The sequence below is a fragment of the Marmota marmota genome, unplaced genomic scaffold (genome assembly GCF_001458135.2).
Source record: "Marmota marmota marmota unplaced genomic scaffold, marMar, whole genome shotgun sequence".
In the NCBI taxonomy this organism is placed as follows: domain Eukaryota; kingdom Metazoa; phylum Chordata; class Mammalia; order Rodentia; family Sciuridae; genus Marmota; species Marmota marmota.
In genome coordinates, this window is record NW_026000019.1 from 20115353 (window position 1) to 20135321 (window position 19969).

At 42.1% G+C, this 19969-nt stretch overlaps 1 protein-coding gene across 7 annotated transcripts in view; it reads right to left on the reverse strand.

The window, feature by feature from the left end:
- The window catches only part of Fmo4 (flavin containing dimethylaniline monoxygenase 4), a 32490-nt gene that overhangs the window by 2867 nt on the left and 9654 nt on the right, over window positions 1-19969 (reverse strand). For 3 of the 7 annotated variants that reach the window (XM_015491828.2, XM_015491825.2, XM_015491827.2), the window contains 7 exons: window positions 18559-18790; window positions 16233-16421; window positions 15483-15645; window positions 8695-8837; window positions 7615-7814; window positions 4274-4626; window positions 1744-1813 (listed from right to left, as the gene is read on the reverse strand). In XM_015491828.2, the coding sequence (XP_015347314.1) occupies window positions 1744-1813; window positions 4274-4626; window positions 7615-7814; window positions 8695-8837; window positions 15483-15645; window positions 16233-16421; window positions 18559-18690 (1250 nt within the window). In that variant the 5' untranslated portion in view covers window positions 18691-18790. Of the gene's footprint in view, window positions 1-1228; window positions 1500-1743; window positions 1814-4273; window positions 4627-7614; window positions 7815-8694; window positions 8838-15482; window positions 15646-16232; window positions 16422-18558; window positions 18791-19969 lie in introns of those variants that run through there. The other 4 variants (XM_015491830.2, XM_015491829.2, XM_048810040.1 and 1 more) reach the window with 3 other exon arrangements.

Consider the following 19969-nt stretch of genomic DNA (forward strand, 5'->3'; position numbering starts at 1 on the left):
TTGGTAAGAACAGGATAAAGTGTGATGGTCCGAGCGCAGCCGTGGTTGTGGGTGAGGAGGGCCAGCAGGCTTCGCGTACATGGGCACCTACATTTTTAATTCATGTGATTGGGAGCTGAGGGGCCACAGCTTGGTGTACCAGAACGGAGCTAGACACGGAGAGGGGCCTAGCGTTATGTGAAGCCTTCGTCTGTGTCTGCCTTAAACCTTCATAAGGTCCATGTCAGTCAGTCCGTCAATGAGGCAGACATTCCAGGCACCATTCTAGAGCCAGCAGTGAGCAAGGCCAGAGCCTTGCTGTCCGAGTTTGCCCTCTGGTGGGGTCTAGCAGACCATCAGCAGCTCAGTCCAGCAGACGTGTAATCTGCAGGCAGCGGTGGGCCGTATGAGAGACCCAAGCAGGGCGGGGGAGGCAGTGGGGTGGCCCGGTGGCAGTTTTATGCAATGCTGTCAAGGAAGACTTCCCTCACGGGGTGACATTTGAGCAGTGAGCCATGCAGGTGCCTGGGGAGAAACTTCAGGCAGAGGGGACCAACTGCGAAGGCTCAGGAGGGCGATGCTGGGCCTGGCTGAGGTGTGGTGGGCAGGGGCAGGGAAGGGTGGGCACTGAGGGTGCCCCGGGGACTGCAGAAGCCACCGGGAGCCTTCCTGGGGGAAAGGGAGGCACCCCAGGGTTTGAACAGAAAGCAGCGAGGTGTGGCTTGTGCTTGTTGCTGAGTCAGAGCAGAAAGTGGGAGACAGGTGAGGGGCACAAGTGTCCTGAGGCTGCTCTGAGGTGGCAGCAGCAGGGTCATGAGAAGTGTCCGAGTCCTGGATTCCTTTGGAAGGCAGAGGCCGACAGTATTTGCCGACACAGGTGTGAGGGAAAAGGAGACTAGGGCTGCTCCAGTGCCACTCAGCCGGAACGAGCGGGTGTCACTGAGGGGAGCAGGGTCAGAGGGGCGCACTGCCAGGGCGGAGCGGTGGAGAGGACCTTAGGAGTTTGTTTTTAAGCTGGGCATGGTGGTCATGCCTGCAGTCCAGAGTTCAAGGCAGCCTGGCAGCACAGCAAGACCTCATCTCAAAAAAAAAGGGTTACTTTTTTTTTTTTTTTAAAGAGAGAGAGAGAGAGAGAGAGAGAGAGAGAGAATATTTTTAATATTTATTTTTTAGTTTTCAGTGGACACAACATCTTTATTTTATTTGTATGTGGTGCTGAGGATGGAACCCAGCGCCCCGCGCATGCCAGGCGAGCACGCTACTGCTTGAGCCACATCCCCAGCCCCAAAATGTTTACTTTTAGACATCGAATTTGAGGCACCTTTATATGTGCAGGGAGCTATCCAGAGGAGCTGGAGGAAAGCCTTGGTTAAAGACACCTGGAGCCATAGGATTGAAGGTGTTTAAAGGTGGATGAAGCCCTGCTGGAGTCAGGAGAGTCCTGCTGGGGACCAAGGGGTGGGCTCAGCGAGGCCTAGGAGTGAGCCAGAGGGGACACCAGCAAGAAGAGAAAGCGCAGCCTGAGAAATGGAAGGAGACACACAGTGGGTTTCAGTGGCCAAGTGAGGGCAGGACTGGGTCCCACTGAGAAGACCTGGTGCCCCCATGACATATCTGAGGCCACAGTCTGGTTGGTGGCAGAGGTGTGTCCCTCCTCCGTACTGCCTCTGGGAGTGGCTCTCACAGTAACTGGGAATCCTTGTTGCTTTCCTTAGTAACAGAATCCACTGGCAAGTCCACCCTGTGGCAACCTGTGTTTCCTACCTTTGAATGAGCTCCTCCTTTTTAGTGACCTCGGCCATCAGCTTCTGGGGTGGAGGGATCTTACAGAGTCCTGTGAGAAAGATCAGAAACACACTGAAGTCCACTAGATTTTCCTTTATTTAAGTTTCCTCCCTCTCATTCTGATCTCCCACGGCTCCACCCTCAGGACGTGAGACAGCCAGAGCTGAGTGGGGCTGCAGTGCGCAGGACACTGCCAGAGGGCGAGAAGACGCACCTTGACCCAGCCTCAGCCTGCACCACCCAGGAGACATCAGCCCCTGCTGCGGCAGCTGCCTGCCCCGTCCCTCTGCACCTGCTCTTAGGGTCTCTCCCGCCTCTCGCTCACACATACACCTCCACAGGCACCTGGGTGGGTGTTAGAGCTCTTACTAGCTCTGATGGGAACACCTACAACGACCCCGCCTCACAGCGCAGCTTTGGCACATCGTTGGTTTTGTACCTGGGAATCCTCAAGAGTGACAGGTGCTGGCAGCACGTGGGTCTCACAGAGGCTGTGCCTGCTTGAGCTGTGCGAGGGCCTTGTGCTCAGTGTCACACTTGGCCTTTTTCTTGCCGTCACAGCGTGGACTCTGGCCTCCCTCTGCAGTTGCCCCGCAGCCCCCGTCTGAGACCCCTTTGGGTCTTCTGGGTTCCTGGTGTGTCCATGCCTGCTCTCATGTGAACCCCCCTGCACTGGGCTCTCCCTGTTCACCATCCCACTCTGGCCAGTCCTGCCCTGCTGGGTACCACGGGCCAGCCCCAGGTGTGGGCTTCCAGGTCCACACGAGAGGTCTGACTCAGCTCATGGGTGCACTTCCTGCTAGGACCATGTTATCCTGAAGAACTAGCAAGACTTGGTGGTTCCCAGAAGCCGTCTGGGGATCGTGAAGCTACTCCTGTGGTGGCCTTGGCTTTATCATCCTAATGAGCAGTTTGGAGCTCACTATAAAATACCTCCCAAACCAGCACTTAAGTCCTCTACGATTTTCACTTAACTGGACAGAGCTGTGAAAGCACTGCGTTGTTCTTAAAGAAATACAAGTTTGTGGTAACTTAATGAAGGGGGGCGGATTTTTTTTCCTGTAATGTAAATAGGGTGAAAATCTTCTAAACACTTTCTCTGCCATTTGAATAGCATGTTTGCCAGCTACAAGTACTTAGGTCTTTTCTTTTTTTGTGGTCCTGGGAGTTGAACCCAGAGTCTTGTGCATGCCAGGCAAGTGCTCTGCTACTGAGCTACCCCCGCCCCCCAGCCTTTTTAATTAATTAATTAATTAATTAATTTTTGCCCCAGGGATTGATTGCTTAACCACTGAGCCACAACCCCAGCCATTTTTATTTTTTATTTTGAGATGGGGTCTTGCTAAGTTGCTTAGCATCTTGCTAAGTTGCTGAGGCTGGCTTTGAACTTGTTATCCTCCTGCTTCAGCCTCCCAAATTGCTGGGATTATAGGCATGCAGTCTAGGCCCAGTCTCTTAGCTTTTTTAAAGAAAAATATATATATATTTTGAGACAAGGTCTAAGTTGCCCAGGCTGGCCTCAGAACTTATGATCCTCCTACCTCAGCTTCCTGAGTATCTGGAATTAGGAGCTTACACCACCATGCTTGGCTGAGAGCGCAGGTTTTTAGGTGTGGTTAATATCTATTGCATTTGTACAGTGGGCTAGAAGTCATCACTACTTAATACTGTCTTATATGCTATTTGTAAATTATTGGTGGATGTTTTTATTCACTAAGGACAGCTGGTTGGTCCAACTGTGAATGCTGTTTATATTTAAAGATCACACTCTGCAGTTCTTTGGAACGCTCACTTGTCTAAATCTTGCTCTCTGTAGCAGGCATGCTGGGAATGGCAAGAAGCAGCAACAGTGGTCACTTAATAGGCCTCTCCTGTGTCAAGTGTGCCACTTGAGGCTTGGCAGACGTTGTAAATTTTAACAAGTCCTGAGAAAGAGGGTCTGCCATCCTCACTTTGAAGACGAAGGGGCTGAGGTGCACAGGGTCCTTGCCCAGTGGCTCTGGACCCACCAGCCCTGGCTCCTGCACTAATGCTCTTGTGGGATCTGCCCAAAGGAGTGCCCAGGGCCTACGGTATTGCTACACGCACTTAAGAGGTCGCTGTCTCTTCATACCTCAGTTTTATCCACAGCATGCATTACTCCAGCACCTTTTAAAGTGATATAAAATTCTACTTCTAGTAATAAATGGAAAGACTTAGGAGTAAACAGACTGGACTAGAATAGAATAGGCTCTTGAAGCTTCCAAAAAGTTCAGTTCATCTGAGAAATTTGATTACATTCTGTTCAAATTTATCCCATCTACAGAGTCAGAATCTCCTCTGCTCAGTCAGATGGAGTGACACACACACTCATTATACCACTATACATATGTATGATTAATTGCTCATTTAATTTTTTATAATATCTATATCACTTTGGCTCAGATCTGTTTGATTTTAGCTAAACGGCAGGGAGATGATTTTAAGATTTGGCTGATCATACAGGACTCTAACTAAATAGCCAAGGTACCTTTGAACACTCTTGTGGCCCACCGTGCTTGGAGCTCTGTGCCTGATAAGATGGACCCCTTAAGGCTGATAAGGCCAATGATGGCTAATGTTGCTCTCTCCAGGCTTGAGGGAAAGACCCACTTATGTAGGAATATCTTCTTTCTACAAAGGCTTTGGAGAGGTTCTTCAAGAAAGGGAAAAGAAAATATGTATCCTGTAGTGAAGATGACAATATCAATGTCGGCCTCCACTGTCCCATCTTCAAAGATGGCAGAGGTCTCTGTGAATCCCTTCACACCGGTCTTCATAGTGACCAGCCCACATAGGATGCAGGTTGGCAGCTCGTCATTCACGATGAATTTTTTTTTCTTCCTTCGACACAGAAGAGAAAAATATTCATTGTGGTTATAGTTGTGAAATACTCTAGCCAATGATTTATTCAGTCAGTTAAGGTAAACGATCTGTCAAGCCAAAGAAATGAGTGTCCAGTTATTCATCAGTCATGATGTCTGATTCAGAGTTGTCTGGTTACTGTTTATAACACGTTTTCTTTTCTTGTTCCCAGTAGAAGACATGTGGAAAATGATTGACCCCACTTTTTCCTGACTCAGTTTTACAATACTCTCTCTCTTATAATTAATTTCTAGAGCTTTTTTTTTTTTTTTTTTTTTTTTTTTTTTTTTTTATCTTGAAGTGTTAGCACTGAGTATATAACAAATCACTGGATGACAAGTTTGGGATTTCATGTCACCTATACTTTTAGGAATGACATCAGGCAAAGAGGACATTACTAAGAAACTCTTTCAATGCCAACTTTGAGTCTACTTATGCTGATAAGTATTTTCATCGTGAGCACCGTTCTGCCTAATCATCAGACATGCTGTCTTTATTAGATTTACACATCTGATCATCCTTTGCCATTAGTTTTTTTTTTTTTTACCATATTAATCTTTTTAAAAATTTTATTCTAATTTGTTATATATGACAGCAAAATGCAATTCAATTCATTTTACACATATAGAGCACAATTTTCATGTCTCTGGTTATACACAAAGTGTCTTCATACATATACTTCGGGTAATGGATGTCCACTGTCTTTCCTACCTCCACCTCTCCTTTCCCCTCCGTCCCCTTTGCCCTATCTAAATTTCCTCCATGTTCCTCCCATGTTCCCCCATATCCCCATTATGAATCAGCATCCTTATATCAGAGAAAACATTCGGCATTTAGTTTTTTGGGATTGGCTAACTTCACTTAGCATTATCTTCTCTAACTCCATCCATTTACCTGCAAATGCCATGATTTTATTCTCTTTTATTGCTAAGTAATATTCCATTGTGTATATATGCCACATTTTCTTTATCCATTCATCTACTGAAGGGCATGTAGGTTGCTTCCACAATTTAGCTATTGTGAATTGTGCTGCTATAAACATTGAGGTGGCTGTGTCCCTGTAGTATGCTGTTTTTAAGCCCTTTGGGTATAGACCCAGGAGAGGGATAGCTGGGTCGAATGGTGGTTCTATTCCCAGTTTTCCAAATATTCTCCATACTGCTTTCCACCACAGCTGCACCAATTTGCAGTCCCACCAGCAATGTATGAATGTGCCTTTTCCCCACATCCTCGCTAACACTTATCGTTTGTATCCTTAATAGCTGCCATTCTGACTGGAGTGAGATGAAATCTTAGAGTAGTTTTGATTTGCATTTCTCTAATTGCTAGAGATGTTGAACATTTTTTCATATATTTGTTGATTGATTGTATATCATCTTCTGAGAAGTGTCTGTTCAGTCCCTTGGACCATTTATTGATTGGGTTATTTGTTTTTTGGTGTTAAGATTTTTGAGTTCTTTATATATCCTAGTGATTAGGGCTCTATCTGATGTGCATATGGTAAAAATTCACTCCCAAAGTGTAGGCTCTCTATTTACCTCACTGATTGTTTCTTTTGCTGAGAAGACTTTTAGTTTAAATCCATCCCATTTTTTAATTCTTAAAAATGAAATTAAGCCCCTGTCTCTCACCAGGCACAAAACTCAACTCAAAGTGCATCAACGACCTAGGAATTAAACCAGAGACCCTGTACCTAACAGAAGAAAAAGTAGACCCAAATCTTCATCATGTGGGATTAGGCCCTGACTTCTGTAATAAGACTCCTAGAGTGCAAGAAATAAAATCAAGAGCCATTAGTTTTTTTTTTTTTTTTTTTTTTTATAAGTTGAAGGTTGAAATGCATCTTACCAAAGAATATTTGGGTTAGCACATGATAAAAATGACATTTTAATGATCTTATTATACCCATTTCAGCCTTTTCCCCCCCTCGGCAGTGTGCAGCTCTGTGCAGAGGTGCATCACCACACATCGTTTCAGGAAATGCTACTGTGAGTGCAGACCTCCTCCTCACTCTGCCAGAACATTCATTATAGACTGGTGAGAACAGACCAGCTGCACACACGGATGCTGCCACACTGTATTTTTCACATGGCAGCATTTTCAAGGGTCTTCAGGGCCATTCTGAATTTCCTGATTTTCAAGCTGCAAATGACAGCACCCTTCATTTTCTTGAATCCCTACTTTTGTTATTGCACATCTCAAGTTCTGAATAATATAGAATAAAAAATATTGATTTAAAATATTTCCCATGAGAAATGCAAATAAGAACTATAATGAGATACTACCTTATCAGTTAGAATGGCTGTAATAAAAAAAGTCACAAATGCTGGTGAGGCTATTGAGAAAAAGGAGCTTTTATACACTGTTGGTGAGAATGTAAATGAGTACAACCATTGTGGAGAATAGTATAAAGGGTCCTCAAAAAAGCAAAAATAGATCTACCATATGTGCTCCAGCTAATCCCCAGTTGTGGGTACATATTTAAAGGAAGTGAAATTATCACACCAAAGCAATGCCTGCATGCCCATTTATTTTGGCATTCTCCACAGTAGCTAAGGTATGGAGTAAGCCTAGGTGTTCATCAATAGAAGAAGGGATAAAGAAATGCATATATGTGTACAACTGAGTTCTATTGAGTCATAAAGAAGAATGAAATGCCGTCATTTGAAGCGGATGGAACTGGAAGACATTGTGTTAAGTGAAATGAGCCAGACACAGAAAGACAAGAACCATATGTTCTCATACATGGAAGCTAAAAAAGTCAATCTGAAAGTAGAACATTGATTCAGAGAGATTGGGAAGAGGGTGTGTGGAGATATCTATCTATCTATATCTATCTATCTATCTATCTATCTATCTGGAAATATCACCATGAACCCCATCAGCATTGCAGTTATTGCATGATAATAAAAAGTAAAGAATATAAATAAATAAAAATTTTTCTATGAAATAAAAGAATTGAAGTACCCCTTTGTGATACTCAATCCATAAATCTCATGGTTTAGTCTTTTACTCATCTGCCTCTCTTGAATCCAGTTTATGAAACATGGAGGCAGCAGTTGGTTAATAAACGTATAGCATCTTCTTGTGATCATCATGTTAAAAGGGTAGCCTCTGTCTGAAGAGCGGCTGATAACCCAGGTGCCAGTTCTAGTACTGAGAAGTACCTAGAAAGTAAGGCAACAGGGATGAATACGTGTCATCATTTTGTAGTACTTTTATTCAACTGTGTTTTAAGTGGTCTTACAGCATTCTGGTCTTCTAACAGAGTTTTTATAAATTTGTCCCATATATCTACATATGAGTTACATATTCCTGTTGTCAGTGTTCTAAAAAGCACTTTACCCGATTTAGTTATGTTAAGAATTTCATTATGTTTATAGAATTATAAGAACAGGATTAGAATGTTTTGAGGTACACGGTATTGACCTGGCAATTTTTTATATGTAAATAATATAAAATTTTAGGTGAGGGCTTGGAAAAGCAATTTTAACTGAATTAAACGCCAACATATTCTTTCCACATCTAATCATTATCTTATACTTTATGCTGAAGTGGAATAGATTTAGATTTTTGTGATTTTATGTTTGGGCTTTCTAAAATCATTATATATACTTCTTAGGCAAAGAAAAGGTTGCTTTTATCTTAAACCAAGGTATAAATCTGGTTTCTAGTAGAAAACTTGGAGACATCCAGAAAACAACCTCCTCTTTCTGTTCTTATGTGGGGTTTTGCTGGAATTGCAAAGAGTGAGTTAAAAACAGGTCAACTGCCTGGGTTGGAGCATTCTGCCCACTTGGTCTTGTTCCTGAAGGAGCACTTCTGAAAAATGCCTGTGGCCTGGCATTGACACCCTTCCTAGACTCTTTGGAGATGGTTCAATTCTGTTAATTGGCTTCCAAAACAGTGGCCCTGGAGACTTTCAGTTTATTCACTTGCCCACGTCAGCACAATTAGGAACTGGCCCGCAGGCGTTCTTGTCTTGAGAACGTGTCTCTGGACGCCAAGGATGAAGACGGGAGTAGGGCACTGATTCAGAAGTGGTACCTGAGCTGCCGTTCGGCCGAGCTCCACCGCAATGTCTCCTCCAGTGTTCCCAAGACCAATCACCAAGACACGTTTCCCCTGAAAGCCTTCTGGGCTCTTGTACTCTTGACTGTGCAGGATCCGGCCTTTAAAATTATGGATTCCTGAGGAGAGGAAAGGATTAGACAGTTTGAAATACCGGAGGCTGTAATTCCCCAGCAAGCAGGAATAGGGTTTGTTAAAAAAAGGAAGTTCCAGAAATATGGCAGCCCTTTACTCCTGCCACTAGTTGCAGGAAGTAGAACAAGCTTATGATGCTCCTGTTTCCTGGGATGCAGTTAGCCCAGATATACCTGTAGTGCACCCTGCCTAGTTAGAAATGCACAGGATCATATATTGTGTGTCCATTCCCTTTCAAAGCAATTTGGGAAATAAAACTCATTGCAGATAGTAAGAAACGTCACATGCACTATCCTGAACATCCTAGGGAAGAAGTAGGTTATTTCTAGTCCCCAATAATGACACCCCATCTACATTATTATACTCAATTATAATTTCTCCCATGAGTGCTACACTCATATCCAACTAGGTAATTAACATCTTCTTCTTTTGGAGTCTGAATAAGCATCTCAAACTAAAAAAAAAAAAAAAAACTCATTGGTAAGAGTAATTGTGATGGCAGATATAGAATGCTTTAATAAAATAAATAGTGCACAAACCATTCATATCTTTCATGTGAAGACTAAAAGCCAAAATAAATAAAAATAATAACTACATCAATATGTTAAGAAATAGGTAATATAGACAGATAGAAAATAGGATAACAAAAATTAAAAATGTAGAGAAGAATGGAGGGCAATGGTAAAATTTTTAATTAGTATTTCTTCTCTCTTTTTGTTTCTTTCCCTATTTTTATGATCAATGTTAAGTTATTGTCATTTCAAAATAGCTTGTTATTATCACAAAATTCTTTTTTTTATAAATCTCACTGTAACAACAAAGCAAAAATCTGCTATAGATGTATCAAAAATAATAAGAAAGGAATAAAAACACACTACTAGAGTAAATCACTTATACACGAAGGAAGACTATATGAGAGGGAGGGAGAAAGAAAGAAAGGAATTGAAATAAAATTAGAAAACAATGGCAGTAGTAAGACCTTACCTATTATTAAAGACCTTAAGTTTAAATGGTTAAATTCTCCAGTTAAAAGAGTGATTGAATGGATAAAAACAAGACCCAACTATATGCTGCTTACAAGAAATGCACTTCTAAAGACATATAAAGACTCAAAGTGAAGGGATGGAAAAAGATATTGCATGACAATCCAAAATAAAGCAGGAATAGTTATGCTAATTTCACATAAAGTAGACTAAATAAAAAGAAGGCCATACATAATAGTATAATAATAAAAAGGTCAACTTAGCAAGAGGAAATAATTATAAATATATACCAAATATTGTGTGCACTAAATATAATAAAAAATAATATGCACTAAATATAATATGCACTAAAGCATATATATATATATATATATATATATATATATATATATACATATATATATATATGAGAGAGAGAGAGAGAGAGAGAGAGAGAATATGAATATATATGAGAGAGAGACAGACCAATGCAATAATAGTAGGGGACTTTTAACATTCCCTCTTTCATCACTGGACAGATCATCCAGATGGAAAATTGATAAAGAAATAGCAGAGTTAGACCACATGGATCTAATAGACATCTACAGGACATTCTATCAACCAATGAATAAACATTATTCTCAACATCACATGGAACATTCTCTAGAGTAGATCATATTGTAGGTGCCAAGAAAAGTCTCAACAAATTTAAAGAATTGAAATCTTATTAAAGAATCTTTTTTCTATGATGCAATAAAACTAGAAAAACAAGAAAAACTTTGGAAACTATATGAATACATAGAGAACTTACTCCTGAACATCCAGTGAATCAAGGAATAAATTAAGAAGGAAATTTTAAAATCTTTTGAAACAAATGGAAAAAAAAAACCAAAACAAAACAGAACTTATAGGATACAGCAGAATCTGCACTAAGAGGAAAGTTTATAGCAATCAATGCCCACATCAAAAAAATAGGAAGGCTGAGCATGGTTGTGTACTCCTGTAATCCCTGTTACTTGGGAGGCTGAGGTAGGAGGATCAACAGTTTGAGGCTAGCCTCAGCAACTTAGTGAGACCCTGTCACAAAATAAAAAGGGCTGGGGATGTAGCTCAGTGGTAAAGCATCCCTGGGTTCAATTCCCAGTACCAAAAGAAAGAAAGATAGATAAATAGATCTCACATAAAAACCTATCATTGCACCTTAAGGAAGTAAAACAACAAGAAAAAACTAAACCAAAAATTAATAAATGAAAGAAATGATAAATATTAGAACAAATTAAAGGGAGACTAAAAAAATTTAAATGATCAATGAAATGAAGAGCTGGTTTTTCAAAATAATAAAGAAAATAAGCAAATTCTTAGCTTGACTAAGAAACAAAAGAGAAGACTTATAATATCAGGGAGATTGCAACTGACCACAGAAATAAAAAGCTATCCATCAACAAATTTGATAACCTAAAAAAAATGGACAGATTTGTTGACACACAGACCTTATCAAGACTGAATTATGAAGACATAGTAAACCTAAACAGACAAATTTCCAGGTACATGTACCTTACCAAGACTGAAACATGAAGAAATAGAAAATTTGAACAGACTGGTAAATAAGTAACAAGACTGACTCAATAATAAAAAGTCTCCCACCAAAAATAGTTCAGGACAAAATGCCTTCACTGCTGAATTCTATCAAACATTTAAAGGAGAATGAATACCAACAGTTGTTTAAACCATTCCAAAAAACTGAAGAGAGGAGATTCTTCTAAACTAATTCTGTGAGGCCCCATATCAAAACCAGACAAGCTCACAACAAAAAAGAGGCTAATAGGCCAATGTCCCTGATGAATAAATGAATAGATGCATAAATCCTCAGCAAGATGATGACAAACTGAATTCACCAGCACACTAAAGATATTATTCACCACAATCAAGCAGAATTCACCCCAGGAATGCAAGGATGGTTCAACATATGCAAATCAATAAATGCAATACAACACATCAATAGGAACAAAGAACAAAAATTACCTAATCATTTAAATAGATGTAGAAAGGCTTCTGATAAAATTCAATATCCTTTCATGATAAAATCATTAAACAAATTAGGTAGAGAAGGAACATATCTGAACATAATAAAGGCCATATATAATAAGCCAACAATTAACATCATACTGAGTGGGAAAAGGCTGAGGGCTTCTGAGATCTGGCACAAGACAAAGATGCCACTTTCACCACTTTCATTCAACATTGTACTACTGGAAATCCTTGCCAGATCAATCAGGCTAAAGAAAACTCCATCCAGTATGGAAAGGAGGAAGTCATATTGTCCACATTTGCAGATGACATGCTTTTATATATCTACATTAAAAAAAAACCCGAAGACTTCACAGAGGAACTATTGGAAATAATAGATGAATTCTACAAAGTTGGAGGATACAAAATCAACATATAAAAATCAGTAGCATTGCTATATGCCAATGGCAATACTCTGAAATAGAAATCAAGAAAACAGTCCCATTTACCACAGTTATAGAATATAATACCTACAAATAAATTTAACCAGAGAGGTGAAAGATCTCTACAATAAAAACTTTAAAGCACTGATTAAAGAGATTGAAGAGGACATTTAAAAAATGGAAAGACATGCCATGTTCATGGATTAAAATATTAACGTTGGTAAAATGTCCATACTGCTAAAAGCAACCTGCAGAGTCAATGCAATCCCCATCTAAACACCCATGATATTCTTCACAGAACTAGAAAATACTTCTAAAATTCATTTGGAACCACAGAAATTCCCAGTTAGCCAAAGCAATCTTAAAAACAGAAATAAGAAAACAAAACAAGCATCATTAAATTACCTGACTTCAAAACATACCACAAATCTGACTCAGTCATCAAAATGGCATGGTTGGTATTGGCATACAGAACAGACTAGGTCTAGAGGTAAACCCACACACCCACAGGCAACTGTCTTCAACAGAGGTGCTGAAGAGACACACTGCAGAGACGGGACATTCTCTTCAGTGAATGGATATTCACATGCAGAACAATGAAACTAGACCACGATTTCTCACCATACACACAAAAAAAACAACTCAAAATGGACAAAACACTTAAAAAAGACCTGAAACCATGAAAGTACTGGAAGAAAACAATGGGGGAATGGCTTTAGAACATTGAAATGGGGCAAGGATTTTTTTTGGATAAATAAAAATGAAGCATAGGCAACACAAGTCAGGGTGTACAAATCAAACTAAAATGCTCTGCACAGCAAAAGAAACAATAGAGTGAAAGACAACTTACAGCATGGGAAAAATATTTGCAGTATATACACCTGACAAGGGGTTAGTATCTGGAATATATAAGGAACTTCATCAACTCAGTAGCAAAAACAAACCAAAAAACCAAATCATCTGATTTTTTTTTTTTTTTAAAAAAAGGGCAATACACCTAAATATCTATCTAATGAAGATCTATGAATGGCTAATTTCTGGAAAGAAATTCTCAAATCACTAATCATTAGGAAATGCATGTCAAACCATGGTGAGATCCCACTTCACTGCAGTTAGGAGGGCAGTGATAAACAAGATAAGAGCAAGCGCTGGTGAGGGTGTGGAGGACTGGGAGCCTTGGTCACTGTTGGCAGAAGGCAAATTAGGGTGGCTACTGTGCCAAACAGTGTGAAGGTTCCTCAAAAGATGAGAAGTAGAACTGTCCCGTGATCCGGCAATCCCTCTATTGGGTGTGTATCCAGAGGAAATGAAACTGATTTACAGGAGAGACATTTGCACTTGCATGATTTATTGCAGCATGATTCACAATAATCAAGGACTGGAAACAGCCCAAGTGTCCATCAGTTGATGAATGGACAAAGAAAACGTTGTATATATACACACACAGTGGGTACCACTCAGCCACAAAGGAGGATGGATCCTGTTATGTGAGGAAACGTGGTGGGACCTGGGGGTCCTCATAGTGAGTGGAATTAAGCCAGGCACAAAGAGACAAGCACTGCATGATTCCACTCATAGGTGGAATGTAAGAAAAGTTTATCTCCTAGATTTTGGGAGTAGAAATAGTGGTTATCCAAGGCAAGAGAGAAGGGGGAGGCATAAGTGAAGTAAGTTCTGATGTTCTCACACAAGGTAATTATAAATAACAACCTCCCATATATTTCAAAAACGCTAAAAGAAAGGATTTTGAATGTTTTAACCACAAAGTACTAACAAATGAAGAGGAGATAGATATGTTTACCCACATAGAACGTTACACATTGTACACATTTATAAGAACATCATGTTACCCCACAAATATGTATACTTTTATGTGTTCATTAAAAATAAACAATTTAAAAAGAATGTGATTTATGTACATAAAATGTTTACACATTAATTTTTTCCCCCTTTGTAATACTGGGTGTTGAACCCAGGGCTTTGTGCATGCTAGGAAAGCACTCTACCTCTGAGCTACATCCCCAGCCCTTTTTTAAAAATTTCGTTTTGAGCCAGGGTCCTGCTAAGTTGCCCAGTCTGGACTTGAACCTGTGATCTTCTCACCTCTACCTCCCATATTTCATGTGAACCAGGTGATGGCCTGTGGGAGAGTGCCAGTCTGCTGGGAACTGAAAGGGACTGGGCACCACATGAACAGCCCTGAGATTCTGAACAGGTTGTCTGGTGCCAGACATTTTCCCATGGAAACATTGTTATAAGAGGCGTTATGTGTTCCTTCAGCCTCCAGGCCTACCTAAGCCCAAGCTTCTTACTAAAGCCAGGATTGAATTCTCACTTTATTGTTAAGGACATTCTGTTTAATTATGATTGCTTTTACGATTTTTATATTTCATTTTTTGGTTGCCAAGGTCAACAAGTTTTATTATTTACACACTTCCTTTCCATCTAAGTGGTTTCACTCCCTCAAAAAATTTCAATACTTATTCCGTTGCCTTTAGAGCCATTAGTGACAGAAGAGTAGCTATACAACATTTTAGTAATTCTCATTTGACTTTATTTTCTATGCCTGGTTCTGAATAGGTTTGGGCTTCCCAAATAATCAGTTTTGATCTCAAAAGATGAAGGTTTGAGACAGAGATTTGCTGATCATGAGTATACTAAGAATGTGCTATTGGAGTTAAAAGCATTTCCAAAAAGGAGTTTCAAAAGCTCCTGTGTATGGATGGCCCTGATCTAAGAGGTATAATGAATGGATCATTATTGTGGTGACTTTTGAAGGGTGAATAGATTCTTCTTCATGTATATTTTCTGGTTGTTTCAACTTAAAACAATCTGTCAGACTTCCTGATACTCACTTAAATTCTTGAGCTACAGGGCAGTCTTGATTCAAATGTCCTGCCATTCAACCTCCAAAATCAAAACCTGTTTTTTGGTTTTTTTTTTTTAATGACAGACCTAATAGTTCAGAACCTTATTTAATCACTGAACTTGAATTAGACATGTATGATAAAGCTTAAACAATGACACTTATATTAATAAGTAAATAATAAGACCTGATATCTGCACAGTGCTTTGTACCTTTCAAAGTAATTTTGTACTTTTTTTTAGAGTAAATAGAAAGTTGTCTATAATCGTGGCAATTTCAACTACAAATCAATAATGTTTCTTCTAGAGGAACCCCAAAGAGTAGGCATGGTTGTGGGTCAAAACGACTCACCAGGAAAGGACTCCAAAGGCAAATGGGGACTCAGGAAGTGTCCTGTGCACACCATGACAGCATCAAAGACTGCTCTGTCCTGCTTGCCCTCCGTCTCTGTGACGACATCCCACTGACCCGTTTCGGAGAAGTCTGGACGCTTTGTCACGCTGCACACAGTGGTCTACAAGTGACAGACAAACACTGGCTTCCTGCCCCAGCCTCTGATCGTGGCAGTGCCTGGCTCGGCCCCCAGACCTGCTATGTGAAGTAGACCAGGCCCTCCCGCAGGAGCCGGTGAGGGCTGAAGGGAGGAGTGCGGTAGCGTGTGCAGACTCCCAAAGCGGTGGCACCCAGACCAGGACCCAAGACCTCTGAGTGCTTGCATTGCAAGTTTTTAATCCTGGTGGGAAGAAAATGAACTGCAATACCCGAGGCAGTGGAAATATGTAGGAAAATGAGATTTGCTCCGTTGTAATTTCTGTGGTTCAGACTTCTAGTCATTTCTTCCTAATGAGTTTAGTGAACAAAATTACTTTCCTTTTCTTCCCCCCCAAAATAAATTAATTTCATCCCAAATGAGAGTTCAGCATTTAGAGGAAAAATCAGGATATTCAGTATTTTAATGATCTGAGTAGAACAAGAGCAGCAGGAGGAGACATTGTTATCTGCCTTATTTATACAGAGGTAAAAATCAAGAAAATGTTCCTTTAAACATCCCTGAGAGACCAGCTCCCATTCATTAAACTTGCATAACCCAAAATATCTTACCTTAAACCGAATGTATTTCAGGAGGTCAAAGCGCTCAACAAATTCTTGTAGATAGTCCCAAAATTTCTCATGTCTCATGAAATTGGGATAATCTTCTTGGAAAGGGAAGTCACTATAACATGACATTTCCTTGCAGACATTTGTCACTAACGTCCGATAGACCCTGGTCATCCCATCTTTGGAATCTTCCTGCGGTGAAGGCAGAGTTAGTCGGACAGAATGAAGGAGACAGGCGGAAGAGAACAGAGAACTTGGTGGCTCGTGCTAGCCCAGCTGAGAGGGCGTCACAGCAGTTACTGTTCCACTTGTCATTTTGAAGAGTTCCAGGAAACCCAACATTGGGTCCCCGTGCTCTAACGATGAGGAAGCAGTAGTACGATTGGAGTAATTGAATACAGCATCTTCCTCAAACTGCAAGAAGTGATGAAAGGTAACAGGGCCCCCCAAGACCAACATCATCCTCAGTGGACTCCGAGAATGCAGGGCCCATGGCCTGCTCAGTGTTCTTTTCCTTGCCATGGCTACTGCTTGCACACTTGCTCTGGTTATTGTCCTCCTTTGAGGGGGTAACCAGGGATTGAACTCAGGGGCACTCGACCACTGAGTCACATCCCCAGTCCTATTTTGTATTTTATCTTGAGACAGGGTCTCACTGAGTTGCTTAGCACCTTGGTTTTTGCTGAGTCTGGTTTTGAACTGGTGATCCTCCTGCCTCATCCTCCAGAGCCACTGGGATTACAGGTGTGCACCACCTCAGTCCTTTCTGAGCAGGGAACCCCCGCTGATATTCCTCACTATTGTCTATGTATACTTTCATCACTGTCTCTTTATTGGCTCCTTCCCATCAGCACAAAACAACCTATGTCCCCTGTACCCCATCTCTCTTCATCCCATCTCAGTCCGCAGGAAAGAATCACCATTAGCCTCTGTGTTCTCCCGTGTCCCTCAGCTGGTCGTCTGCTCTCAGTCTCCATCACTCAGCAAAACAAGAAGATCTAAAGACACCGGTGAATTTCTTGTGGTGAGGCGAACCTGCATCTTTCCCTCCAGTCTCTCCTTAACTCTACCTAAGAAGTCTCTTGCACTTCTAACACAGAACTGGTCACACCATGTTGCAATGATCTGTTTGCTGTTTCTATTTCTCCACTCGACAAAGGAGGGCAGGGTCCCTGTCTGTGTCCTGGCAGAAGGACATTATCGAATGAATGAAAATTAAGATTATCATTGTGATTTGAAGAATAACATTGTAATTTTAATAGTGCTGACATGTGGGTATTATTACTATATTTTATTTGTATTTTTCCTTTTGTTTAATTCAATATTATTTTTTAAAATTAATCTGTATTATTTTAGGAGAAAGAAATCAAACCAATCGTCGTGTCCGGTTGAGGCTCAGACTGTATTAGAAAAAGGTGGCATTGTTGTTTTCCCCCTGGTACCCTATTCCCCTAGGGTTTGGACCACTCCTGCTGCATTTTCTATTTCCTCCACCATCTATGAAAGATTGGGCAAATGCCATCTCTTTCACGAAGGTTTCCTCATTCATAGCATTGAATGGATGTTGCTTTTGCTTTTCCCCCTGAGACGCTGAGTACTTGGACCTGCCTGGATCCTATCATCTGACACCTTCTAATTCTCCCTTAGTCCCTGTTGAATACCCTGCTACTCCCTGTAACCAATGGTCCTCAGGACCATTCCTGGCCTGAGGCAAGTATCTAGCCACTTCCAGACCCACTTTCTGATGCTCAAGTCACCTAACCGCTGACCTACCCTGAGCACAGCTCTGCACGCGGCACATTCTACTTGTAAGACGGATTGGTCAGCTCCTGGGTTCTTTCTGTTCTGATAAGGCAAAAGCTATTCCCCTACCCACCAGACCTTCCAAGGCCTGGGATCCTGCCTCACTCTTGCAGGTTTTCTTCCTAAAGACCTGAAAAATACCTGGTGGTTGTGCCTCCACCGCCTGATGCTGGCTTCCTCCCTAGCTGGGAGGTATCCCTGTTCACCAGTGCTGCTCTGCTTACTTGAGGGGACACTCTGCTACTTTTAGAATGTCTGCGGCTCAGAAATCATCCCAATACCCTATCAGACTCAAGTCTCCTCCTTTCTCTTCCCTGTCCCCAGCCATGCTCTGCCTGCACTCAAGGCTCCTCCCTGAGACCGTGTCTTGCACAGCGTCGATCGCTGCACCATGCACATGTCTGTGAACAGAGTGAGCTAATCACTCACTTGATCACCAAGGCAGGCAAGAGCCACCATTTCTGACCAGAAACAAAGCCAGTGGCCAGAGTGTGACTGATGGAGATGGAAGGGTGTGACCACTCACAGTGAACTTCCAAAGTCCCCCGAAGTCATCACTTCTCTCAAAGCAGGTGGGCTCCAGGTTCTCATCCAAGCAGCACTTGATGGAGGACAGGCCACTCACACCAGCTCCAATCACTGCAACTCTCTTGGCCATGGGGTTGGAGGAAGGTCAAGCAGAGCTTCTTCAAGTGACGAGGTTGAAAGGGAGCCCTTGACACAGGAATTTTATAGTGCTTGAAATGCCCTTCTTTCACCTTAGAGTGGAGGCAGAATCACAATTTGATTAAAAATGCAGACTCTAAAATCAGGCTGCTTTGGGCTGCCTCCTGGCTTCACTGCTTGTTATTCATGTGACCTTGGGCTAAGTGTTGCCTTCTCTGTGCCTTTTCTCATCTGTGAAATGGGGATGATGATGATAATGGTAAATGACACTCATAGGCTAATGCTGAGAGCGCCTGCTCCCTGTGGCTTTGAGACTTAGGTGTGAGCCCGGGTGGACAAGGGACTATCTCCACTTCCCATCCCTCGACCTGGGGCAGCACAGCTATCACTAGGCCAGTGCTCACATATGGGCTCCAGAATCGACCTGGCAGCAGAAGAGAACTGAGCCTCGTAGGACTGATGCACGTTGTGGCCTCCGTCACCACCCAATGTGGTATGCTCCTTAGTGCACCTCTGGGATTGCACAGGGCCTTGTGGCTGTGAGACTCAGTCATGCCCAGCTGAGCATCAGCCCAGGTGGCCAGGGGACCGCCTTTACCAGTGCCACCCCAGCCCTGAGCGGCACAGATGGGGCCAGACTCCATTCGATGGGGTAGGCAGGTGGTAAGCACAGGATTTAGCCATGGAACTTAGTGCTGCAGGTGAAACTAACGCTGGGCAGGTCCTGATGGCCCCTTCTTGAGGCCTGCCTGTGAATGGAGCCTCTGCCACTGCTCCAAAGCCAGGGGAAGCCAGAGCCCCGTTCTCCTGGGCTCCTAGCTAGCGTCAGCTGTGGCTGATTGCAGGGGTTTCGGTCCCATTCCAGTGTTGTGCTAGTCTTGGGGGCTGTGGGGGCTCATGGTCTGGCAAAGCTTGGTGGCTTTGATGGCCATAGGTATGACAGGAGCTGGGCTGTTCTCTCCATGGTGACTGACAGAACTTGGCAGAATCCTGCAGTGTCTGACCCTAGGCCAGCAACTGTGGACAGGGCATCAGGCCGACCCTGACCCGGGAGAGGCTTGTGGGGACAGACTTCTCTCTCTAGGTGCTTGCCTCATCTTCTGAACAACACATCGACAGGGTATTTGGGTTAAACCTGGGCCAGGATTGCTTAGAATTTCTGGAAAGACATGCACAAACAAAGCCTGACCGGGAAGACAGAATAAATATCTGATCTTGCACACCTGGATGATCCCACAGACTAACAAGCTTTGAGAGCTTTCAGAAAACCA